Consider the following 11,899-nt stretch of genomic DNA (forward strand, 5'->3'; position numbering starts at 1 on the left):
AGTAGGTGCTCCTGGAGCACCGCAGCATTACACTCTCTCTCTCTCTCAATATATATATATATATATATATATATATATATATATATATATATATATATACATATATATATATATATATAAAGGAATCAATTTCCCTTCCTCCTAAATCCTAAACCAAGAAAAATACTTAAAAAACAAAATGCAGTGACCACTAATTGCAAATTACATAGATCTCCATGCAAATAGAGAAAAAAAAGACAATTGTAGAAATATATATATATATATCTGAAGAGACCAGGCACAAGATTCTACAGAGCAATGGGAACTAGAGAAATACAAGTCAAAATGGAGGTCATGGCAAATAAACCTGTGTGATGTAAATTGATATAAACATGCAGAAGCCTGACCCACCTTCAGGGGCAGGCCTTCCCTTTGGGCCTCCATTCAGTTCGCGCTCTAATGATCTCAGCTCCATCCTCCAGCCGAAGCAAGTGGGTGCACTCCATGCCAGAACCAGTGCCTTCATCCTCACTGGATACACTGGTTAGTGATTGCAGAACACTGTCCCGTACACATTCACGCCTGTACTCAAGAGTCATCCCGAATAACTCGTGGCTCTCTAAAATGGATGTTGGAGCACTCTACAGAAACCAACCAAAAATATGTCATGAATGCAACAGGGAGAGAGAGAGAGAGATCAGAAACTTGAAAGTAATTGTATAAACCAATGTTGTATCATACCATATCGTACGATACGATAAACATATCGTATCATGATCAATATGAATGTGTATCATATCCATATCGTATGTATGGTACAATATAGCTTTGTATCGTGCCATATCATATGATACAAGGGCACACTTTAAAAAATATCAAAACTTGTTTTTTATTTTTTGGGTTTTAAAGACCTCTTGAGGGCCTACTTCCTCATTTGTGTAGAGGCCATTAGAGGGGTATCCACACATCCTACTAGTAGTGAGAGCGATTTAGGGATCGATCTATGCGCAAGGAAAATGGTTTTTGTGGTTTGCTCAAGTAGGAGTGCATTTTCACCATTTTCTCACTTAAGTAGGTTAAGGTAAAAAATCTCTATTATGATTAAAATTATAAAACTACCCTCCAAAAATATTTCGCCTCGAGGGCATGAGTCCCCGAAATCCCAAACCCCCACCTTACGAGCAGCTGCCCCCTACCAACTTACCGCGATGTTAGATCTGCAGAAATTAAAATTTTATATCAAAGTAGAAATTAGGCCCGCTTTACTATATGGTACGGAATGTTGAGCTGTCAAGAGAACTAATTTTAAGTTTACTTTTGAAAATCCTTTTGAAAACTCCTTCAATTTCAAGTTTTAAAATCGCTTTTTGAAAAACTCAAGTAGGGCCCACTCGGGGTGGCGCCATATTCGAGTAAGTCAGGGCTAGACTAGGGTTAGTCAGTGTCTTGGTTAGTGTTAGGGGTTTAGAAGAGTTAATATCATTTTGAAAACCCATTTTGAAGTTTAGTTTTTAAAACTAGTGTTTTTAATGGTTTCTAAAGGTTTTTAAAAAAACCAAATGTGGAAGATACCAAGTGGCATCACATTTGGGGGTTTTCTAGGTTTAGTTAGGGGCTAATTAGGGATTAATTAGAGTCCCACCTAGGCTATTCAAAAAATGAGTGTAGTTGAGATGCGTATGTTGAGATGGATGTGTGGAAATACAATAAAAGATAAGATTCGGAACGAGGAGATACGTAAGAAGGTAGGCGTTGCACCTATTGAAAATAAGATGAGAGAGAATCGTTTACGGTGGTTTGGACATATTCGGCGAAGGCCTAATGATGCTCCAGTTAGAAGGATGGAGAAATGGAAAAATATATTAGTTAAAAGAGGTCGGGGCAAGCCTAGGAAGACATGGATTGAGGTGATAGGAAAGGATATGAATGCTTTGAACCTCACCGAGGACATGGCATTGGATAGAAATGATTGGAAGAGAAGGATTCATGTGGAAGACCCAGAATGATTTTCTTTTTTGGTTCATATCGCCGACCCCAATTGTTTTGGGATGAAGGCGTAGTTGTTGTTGTTGTATCAAAGTAGAAATTAGGCTCCACACTCTTCCAACAAAGATGGCATCTGATGATTCGGTATGGCAATGAGATACTCAAGTAATGAGTAAAAACTGCTTGAAAATCGAGTACAACTATTGTCGTACTATTTTTGTTTATGTAATATGAAAGTATGAGTCTTGTGACATGTTCTTAATTGCAAGATATTTAATATTTTGCATTGTTCTTGTGAGATAGTCGATGTTTGATGATGTCTCATGCAGCTCATAAAGACATAAATGCTTCATATGTGATTTTATAGTTGTATTTTGTGTAATTCATCATTGTTTCATGTGTTATGATTTTTTAGAATTTTTGTTACTTTTTCATATTTTTCATGATTATTTTTTAATTTCAAAAAAAATATGATTTTTTACAATACGGTACGTATCTTATTTTGTGCCCAACTGATACGGATAATGATACAATGCCTACAACCTTGGTATAAACACATTTTATATAACACCAATTTCAACCAACAGTCCGGACCTGATGCCAGACTAGACAAAAAGCAGAGTTGATGATGTCTTATCTGGTTCTCTTTCACTCTTCAGAACCCATAAGATCCCTCTGGTGTCATAGCCATGTAATCTCAACACACACACACACACACACACACACACAAAGCCAAGTTGGGAAGACCAGATACAACGGTATTCTCAACTTGAAAAGCTTCCTGAAGTCCAGCATGCAAATGAGTATATATCCACAGTTAGGAAAGAGATATAAACTAAAAAAATGCATCCTACAAAAAGAGCCTGAACTTATTAGACACATTTCATGGATTGATATCCAACTTGTCCTAGGTGGATGCAGTTCATGCATTGCAACCTATCTGACAAAACCTGTTCAAGATTTCCTCAGAAGCCAAACAGATTCCGAGCATCAAGTGGTAAAGAGCCAAGAAGTACAAAGAATTCAATTGAGATAGTTACCTCAAGTATCCAGCCTATGTACTTGACATTGTTAACGTGTTGGTTGACATCCAAATCGTACCAACGAGGCTGCAATTTTGGAGACAAAAATTAAATTGTAAGTAACAATTTGAGGTGACCCAAATGCCTGTGGCTAACATGATAGATACCATCCAATATTGAAACAAGCCATAACTGATACTTTGACTTAGGATGACTAGACCTGGCTGACACCAAGTTGCACCAAGACAATGAATGAAACTAGCATTATCCATGTCCAGAGTCATGCGCAGTCAATCCAATCATTTTGGCCAAAGAAATGCTCACCATCAAGGTGTCAGGCATGGTTGCGTCAGTATTTGAATAAACTGTACCACAAGGAGGAGCGGCAAATTGGAGGGAAACATGCTAACTTCACAATCTCATACTTACCATTAATCCTGTGCGAACACGATCCGCAGTTGTGTCATCAAGTTTGGGTAGTTTCCTGCCATCTTCATCAATTATAGGTGCATCCTCAACAAAATAACGCCCTATTTCTCCTCTGACTTCATCTGGTATTTTTGACAATCTCCTCGTTTTCTTATTCATCATCACCCAGATGCTGAACCAACAAATGCCAAAAGAAATGAGAATCTTGTGTACATATAAAAATGCTACACTTTCTCCAAAAAAAAAATCTATACAAAACGACCGAATTAATAGTAGGAATCTAGCCAAACCATTTATTAGGTCATTTTATTCCCGACATCACAAACTATAGCCATTCAACCAATTATAAGAACAGCAAAATGGAGTATTGCAGTGATAAGTTCTAACTAAATATACTGCAAGCATCAACACAGCCTTACTTGCCTGAGAAATCAAACAAGCAGGATAGGATTTTAAGTTTCTTAGAAATAACTTTGATGTCTAGTCATTGAATACCCCGAAAAAAGTAAAAGACTAAATATCAGACCTGGTAGCTTTCGTCACAGTTTCTCCTGTCTGACAGTCACGTACAAGCCAATCACGACGCATACCATTCTTCCCTGATGCACCAACCCAGGTGTCCACCTCCACAATGTCACCCCTGAAAGACATCAAGATGAAATAAAACAATGGGAAACAAAATATTGCCTTTAAAAGAAAAGGTGATTCATTAAAATACAGCATAGAAAATATCTCAGCAAAAATAATAGATTCCAAGATATTGAGAAGGTGCATTTGGATATATCTGAAAGAATTTTTCAGATTTTCTCAGGGCACAAATATTTCTATCATTTGGAGATATTTTCTCAAGAATTTGAGTTCTATCATTTTCTCTTGACTTCCTCAAAAAGGATGAAAATCTCCATTCACCATTGTAATTCAAATTACCATACATATAGATGATACTTTCAATTCTTGAAACAAGTGGGGCCTGCTATTTTCATTTTTCCCTTAGGGCACAAGAATTCACAGATAACACCATTATGAATTAATGTTTCCCAGTCAAATATAAATTGAAATACACCCAGAGAGCTTTTTTCTTTTAAAAACACCTGGAGAGTTGGAGTCTATAATATATCACTGCTAGAGCAGATTAGCTTTCACTCAGGAAAAAGCAAAAATAAAAAGGAACGCATTGCAGACAAAATCATTACTTGACTTTTTGTTTCAATAATGTCTGCCGGATGGTTTTCATAATCAATTTCACAGTGGTCGGCCCGTTGGCAATTACAAAAAAGACAAACATGATAAGAATGAGGATATTTATCACCAAAAGATTATATAATCAAGTGATCCATGTCTTTGTTTAGTAATTGTTTCACCTCCACAGAACATACAACATATACAAATAATGATAGAAATGGGATCGTTATGTAATAGAAATGGAAAAGAAGAACATGCATGCGCATGCCTAACTTTTGAATGAATCGTGTTCTGTGGCAATTAAAAAGTTACATGGCCAGGTCACAAAGATGAGATGATCCATGCATAAGAAACATAGGGAGGGTAAGTTACTGATATGACAATTTCAACATTGATCATGCAAAACCAATCTCCCCTGGACCAGACATAACACAAGACATATGATGCCGTTGAATTCTTATTGCTCTCTTCAGACCATAAATCTTTAAAATCTACACTATCTACAGTTTCTACCAAAATTAGATATTTATGTGCATGTGAATAGGGCAATCGTTACAGAATGTGCGGCTTCAGAGCAAGCACCTCCATTTTTTCATGTACCACATGTAAGAATGCAAGAGAAATGCCTATGTTTAATGTTTCATAGTGAGATACTGAGATCCCTGTCGGTGACTACCCATCAACTCAAAGGCCCTTTTTGTAGCGCTAGAAGAGGCAATAAAGCTTTCACATCTCCCAAGAAGTATATTCAAGTGCCTTTTTGGTCCACATTTACTGAAGACCTATACGAAACTTCCTTTTTTATAAACCTAGAATAACATACAAATTGAAATCCAAAATAATATCATACACCCTCAGGTGGATCAGCATCACTATGATTGAAAATAAATTCAGGCCACCTAGTTGTAAGAACACTATGAGGAAAATGTAACAAAAGATTGCTGTCCCAACACAAATTAGAAAAAAGAACAGCTTTGTGTGGTACATATTGATGGCTATTGAATTCATGGAACAAAATTCAGCAAAGTATACTACACTTTCATATTTAGCATGTCTTTTATGATGACAATTGGGAGATATATGTTTTTTCTTTTATAACAATTGGGAGATAGATAGATAGATACACACACACACAAATAAACGAAACTGACTGCAAGTATTTCAAATACATTTGTATTTTGTGGTTCAAAGTTAGTTACCCACAATCAAAGTTTAAAAATGCAGTTAAGCAACCATATGTTTAGGCAGACAGTTGGCAAGAATTAACTGAACAATAATCAGAACTAGAAGAAATCTATTACATGTAATTTCAGAACCTTCATACAAATACCCCACACTTCTTCCTCCGCGCCTCCCTCTCCCCAGGCATCATTTTCAACTTGTTTCAGCAAAATAGGAACAGCAGCTGCACTCATACAACTCATCTTAACAATAGCATCATCGGGTCATTGGAATTAAACTGCTTTAAAACAATATCTGGACAGAACCAAAGCATTTATTGCCATGAATGAGCATTTTCATTGTGTGTTATTGCTGTTTTTCAAGATCAAATATTGCACGTAGACGAATCCAAATAATCCAATTTACTCTCGCCAACATGAAGAAGGAACTCAGGCATATTGCAATCAGCATACCATGTACACGAAGAATTTATGGCACAAGCTTATCAAGTTTCATTCATCTCAAAACTCAGGCATATTGCAAGAAGCGTACCAAGAAGGGTATCGGTCAACCACAAGCTGCATGCGCGTAACAACCCATATCAAATCTCTACTAGACATTGCAGGTGTCGAACCAAACCCCTCTCCCCAAAGTCCAGCACACTTCACATGGTTAAGAGCTGTTTCCTAATTGATCAGGAACATCATTCAATAAACAATCCTAAGGTAAGAAACAACAATAAAAAATACCCTTGTGAACTTTACCTGTAAATGATTCATTAAGGTTTCTATGGATGCAGTCCGATCTGCTCCAATTTCGTAAGACCTGATAGGAAAATTCTGCCTAAAAACAAATCCGTCATGAACTATTCTTCCCAACCCGAATGCATCCATGAGCATGTCTGGCTTCTTCAGTCTCCAATCGAAATTGATCAACTGCTTTTCTGCAGCCAAAAATATAGCTGTTATAGCAGCAAGCAACACACTCCAATCTGGCAACTGATTGATAACCGTCCTCTCTTGCGGTGATGAAGATGAATATGAAGGAGCCTCATCCTCATTCAGATCCTTCAATCCTACAGCCTTGCCATTGTCGGTCGCTGTAAGCACCACTTTGCTACCATTGATCTTTGGAGCTGCATGAGCATTTGTCTTCACCTGAATCCCAGCAGCTCTCGGTTTGGCTTTGATACCGTGTGTATCCAAGTTGTCAGGACCACCAGCAAGCATCGCTTTGGGCTTCAAAGGGGAGCAATCTGATGAAAACAAGGCCGAGGCGGCTGCGAAAATGGCAGCAGCAGCAACAACAACCATGGTTTTACCTATCAGTTCACGATCAGAGAGAAACTCATGCAATCACGACTCACAGAATCTGGGTCCCCCTGGTTGAATTCGCATAAGAAGAACTTGATCTGCCCCGAGAGTTCAGCAAACAATTAGAGATTACCTTGCAGCAATGGTGAACAAGAATCATGAACAGACAACAAAAAATAAGCACGTAAATATCAAAATAAATAAACAAAAGATCTAGAATAATAATGCAGATCACATAGAACCCCCCACCAACAGAAAGATGAAAGAAATACACGAAAATAACCATTTTTGCTGGATCAAGAGCCCTAAAATTTTTAATAATCTTTTGAATTTAAAACAGCAAAATTATTAGCGCATTCGTCTAAATATTGAAATAAAAAATAAACAAATCATGAATTTCATAATTTTGAGACCGAACTTTTTATTAGAACATAAAAGGAAGAAGAAATATAAAATAACGGCATCTTTGAGCACAAAAAAGAAGATTTTTTCTAGACTAATAAAAAGAAACACGAAATCAACAAACAGATTGGTTCATAAAATTTTTCTCATATTTCTGAAGTTTTACCAGGGAACTCCCCTAAAAGAAAAAAAAACGTTGCTCAAGAAAATATTTACATAGAGAAAAACTCATATTTTCTCCATAGATTTTCTTATTTTGGCTCTTAAATTCACGAATGGATTAAGAAAAAAGATGGGGATCTCGAAAATTGATAAAAATAATTAAGAGACGTATAAACTATGATGCCAAAACAGAAACTAAGAAAATAGCGAAAAAATAAAATAACAGAGAAGTTAACAAACCCAGGTTCTATGAAAAATAGGAAAAAAACAACAATTCAAAATGCAACCTTATTTCCAAACCGATTTAATAAAGGAAAACGCATTTCTCATTTCATTTTCGCCTTAAAAAAATTTGGGGAAAAACAGGAAAAAAAAGATGAACTACAAAACAACGAAAAACAAAAGAAAAGAAAGAAAGAGAAGTTAAAAAAAAAATCTTTTTTTTCTCTTTTTAGAGACGTCAAAGAAGAAAACGAAGAACCAAATGCATTAAGACAGCAAAAATTCCGGATGAATGAATAAGAAAAACAAACACCCAAAATTTTGAGATAGAAAAAAAAAAACTGTTACGAACTCATAAGGAGAAAAAGAAAAAAGTGAAACCTTTTTTTCCTTCCTCAGTCTTCCTTCTTCGTCGCTTCTGAGATCGAGAGAGAGAAAGATAGAACGACGATCGTCCTCACCTGTTTTCCTTTTTTTTCTGTTATTGTAAATTTCGCCTCTGTATCTCCTTCCGCTTGAACCACTTCGTCTTCAACGAAATGAGAGAGACAGAAAGAGAGATTTAGGGTGGATTTTTCTCCTCTCCTCGAGAGAGGAGGAGAGAGAGAGAGGGAAAGGAACTTCAAAAAGGAGGAGGAGAAGGAAAAGGAGATCTGAAAACGGAAAGAAGGGCCCTAAAAAGAGGGGGCGTCCAGATAGACAACAGAAGATAAAGAGCGTCTATATATATGTGTGTGAGAACTGAACATGGATCACGTTTCTCGTTCTACCCCCCAAAGTGTTTTATTATTTAAACCGTTAGATGTGTGAGAATCGGCTGTTGGATGATATTTTTTTAGACTAAAAAAAAGTTTTTATGAGCCGCGAAAATTTGGTACATTGTATAAACGTCAGAAACTACGAATTTTGAGGGGTAAAACTAGGCAGGATGAGAAGGTGGGCTGAAGGAGCGATATATATATATATATATATATATATATATATATATATATATATATATATATATATATATATATATATATATATATGTGTGTGTGTGAGAGTACTAAAAGAGAACTAAAAATATGGGTATTTTTAAAACTTTTTTTTGCAAATCTACGTGGATGTGTTTGGCACGGTGAACATGTTAGAAATCAAACATGGGATAGTGTATTTTGGATGAAAAAATATGATTTTTGAATACTTAAATATTTATAAAGATTACGAGTGATTGATTTTAAAGCCTTAAAAATCTGGTTTATGCATCAAAATCAAAGATTCAATAGAAAAAAAAATTATGAAATCATGGTTCACACATTAGTTCTCATATTTTCAGTTTTCATATTCTCTGCATTTTTCATGAATTTTTTGTTTTTTTCTCTTGAATCTAACCACACCCATGTGATCTACATATTTTGTTTTATAAGAATCTGCTCTTGAATCATCTGATTTTGATGCATAAACGATATTTTTTAAAGCTCTAAAATCAATGGTTCATAATCTTCATAAATATTCAAGCATTCAAAAATAGCATTTTTCATAAAAAATACACTATCTAATGGTTGATTCCTAACAAATTCACTATGCCAAGCACACCCACATGGTTGGATTTGAAAAAAAAGTTAGAAATGCCCATGTTCTTAGTTCTCATATACATATAGCCACCAGAATAACTTGAAATATGTTCTTAGTCTAGGTGTTAGTTCTAAATTACAAATGCATTTGCAGGGTTGAATTGGAAAAAAAAGGTGTAGAAAATGTCACGTTCTGATTCACATGTTTTCAGTTAATATATTCTAGTAATCCCTATATATATATATATATATATAAATGTATATATCAACAATTTTTAGTCTTATATATGATGCTTCTATTGTGATACCAAGCGACCATGGTTTAGGGTGGTACATATTTGACCAACATACTCTAACCCCCAAAACTAAAAACTGATTGATCATGCTTAACATGTTTTGTTTACCATTTTCATGAGTTAATAAAAGTTGAGATTAACATAATATGTCCCACCATTTTTAAACCATTCTTGTGTTCATGAATTAATGGTGTGATCGTACATGGAGCTGAGCTATCGTGTAAAGTCATTGTCAGGTTACTAAATGTACCATCATTTAGAAAGGGATGCAACATTTCCCAAGCATTTAATACCAAGTCCACCCATTCTTGTGGGTATAGAAACAATATCCCAAGCAACAAGATGAAGTCCACTGAGCCTAGGGCCTCAAATGAAAATAAAATAATAATAAATTATAATCTACACATTTGCTCAATGGAGGTCACACCAAAGATAAATAATCATTCACTAAATGTAGGAAACCCAAAATCAAAAATCGTAGAAGCCCAGTACAGATTGCTTGCTGAAACAAAATTGAAATACCCATAGCAACAATATCAAAAAGTAAGGGAGATAGCAGGCAGCCCAGGCCCCGTTCCAGCTTGAAAAAATAATCTTGTGCCCTATGATGCACATGGTATGGGGTGCGGGTTTTGGTATTGTAATGCCCGCAATTTTTTGAGAAAATTTCATATATCTTCGTGAATATTCTTATAAATGAAAATTTTAATGATGATGACATGTGTTATAAAAATAGATTATGTGATTAGGACTTAGAAAAAAAATAAAGTACTCAAAACGACAATAGGTCGTGTGGAACTGAGTGAAAATTGTTTTCGAAAGTCATTATTGAGAAAATGGTATTTTAGAAAAGAACTTAAATAATTTAGATAAATTGGTGTTTAAAGGAATTTTATATGCATTTGAAAATAATTTAGTTAATATTTAGAGTCATTTCATTTAAACTTAAAATATAGTTTTAAAAATTTTAAAATCCAAAATACTAAATAAAACTAATTTATATAAAAAAAAAAAGTAGAATGAAAATATGAATTTAACAACACTGCATAAAATGGTAGAAGTTTATAGGTAGGTCGTCCCATCCTATGTGGCACCTCTTTGCTTAGTTAAGAAAAAAAAACAATTTAAAGCTTTATATTAAAAGCTTTTAAAATAGTTACTACAAAGGCAAAACATAGAGCAAGTCAAAACTTGCTATATAGCAATAAGGAGAAATCTCTGAAGGGGGGACGTCCCATCCTAGATCCTTTTAGGATGAGATGTGTTCAAAAAAAAAAAGGAAGAAAAACATGAGAATAAGAAAAGTTTGGCAGAATGAAAGAAGAAAAAAAATTATAATAACTTGACAAAGTTAAACTTGCTTGCCAAGCAAGCAAGCTTGATCATGTGCATTATGAAAAGGTAGAACCCCATATGGGGGTGTCGACCAGTCTATGTGAATACATATTATATAATATACACTATATATAATACATAATATAGTACTAACCTAAGTCACTAGCTATGAAAAAAAATATAAGACAAATGAAAAAAAAAACTTAGGATGTTGAAGAAAGGAAAGATATGTGGAGATTAGATCAAAGACTGAGATTGCCCAACCCCTTGATCTATACCCTACAAACTATAAAAAGAAAGGAGGGGCTCATGCCCTCCTATTTGGCTCTCTTTAAATTTTTTTGAGTTTTCTTTGTTCTCTCTCTACTCTCTTTCTTATTTCTTCGTCTTCCTCTTCTAATTTTTGTGATTTTCCTTTTGCACAACCAAGGCATGAACCTACACACATTGGAGAAGAGGGTTGAGCATCTAGCAACAACCACCACACGAAGTGGACAGGCCGGTTCTCTTGGAAAGATTTCATTTGTTGGCTAAGAGAAGTGTTTTCGCGAAAAAGGTAAGGGATTCTATTATCTACACATAGATCAGAACTCCATGCACGAGTTTATTTTGATTTCTAATTAGATGACTTATATACCGAACCTTCCATGTGAAGATTCGATGGTGGATCTGTCAAAATTAGAATAAAAAGGATTTTCTAAAGAAAACCTCTCTTAAAAATCAATTTTTGCTAAAATCGATTTTTTTGAAACCTATTTAAAATTTTGATTTCAATATCAATATGTGTGCATACATTCTAAATCAGTGGCATACACATGTATATACATGTGAAGAAAATTATGATTTAAACCTTACAA

At 35.0% G+C, this 11,899-nt stretch overlaps 1 protein-coding gene across 3 annotated transcripts; it reads right to left on the minus strand.

The window, feature by feature from the left end:
• Positions 1 to 240: 240 nt before the first annotated feature.
• LOC149820495 (palmitoyl-acyl carrier protein thioesterase, chloroplastic-like) lies at positions 241 to 8,551 on the minus strand. Of its 3 annotated transcripts, none has more exons than XM_089983556.1 (7): positions 8,240 to 8,551; positions 6,524 to 7,170; positions 6,312 to 6,445; positions 3,943 to 4,056; positions 3,417 to 3,588; positions 3,006 to 3,074; positions 241 to 620 (listed from the first exon to the last, which is right to left on the minus strand). In XM_089983556.1, the coding sequence occupies exons 2-7, from the start codon at positions 7,070 to 7,072 to the stop codon at positions 393 to 395; spliced, it is 1,266 nt and encodes a 421-aa protein (XP_089839682.1). In that variant the 5' UTR covers positions 7,073 to 7,170; positions 8,240 to 8,551; the 3' UTR covers positions 241 to 392. The 3 variants fall into 3 exon arrangements, with proteins under 3 accessions (XP_089839682.1, XP_089839684.1, XP_089839683.1); XM_089983558.1 differs by having other exon boundaries at positions 8,320 to 8,534; XM_089983557.1 differs by having other exon boundaries at positions 6,524 to 7,205; positions 8,240 to 8,534.
• Positions 8,552 to 11,899: the final 3,348 nt, after the last annotated feature.

Source organism: Nuphar pumila, chromosome 12, assembly GCF_984573655.1.
Source record: "Nuphar pumila chromosome 12, dmNupPumi1.hap1.1, whole genome shotgun sequence".
Lineage (NCBI taxonomy): Eukaryota > Viridiplantae > Streptophyta > Magnoliopsida > Nymphaeales > Nymphaeaceae > Nuphar > Nuphar pumila.

Bases quoted from the DNA above. Each gene is read 5' to 3' on its own strand.
- LOC149820495 (XM_089983556.1), bottom strand. From the start codon at position 7,072: ATGGTTGTTGTTGCTGCTGCTGCCATTTTCGCAGCCGCCTCGGCCTTG. The intron at 6,446-6,523 runs GTAAAGTTCACA...CTGATCAATTAG, and splicing joins CCTTAATGAATCATTTACAG to GAAACAGCTCTTAACCATGT. The intron at 621-3,005 runs GTAACTATCTCA...TGGTTTCTGTAG, and splicing joins ACATAGGCTGGATACTTGAG to AGTGCTCCAACATCCATTTT.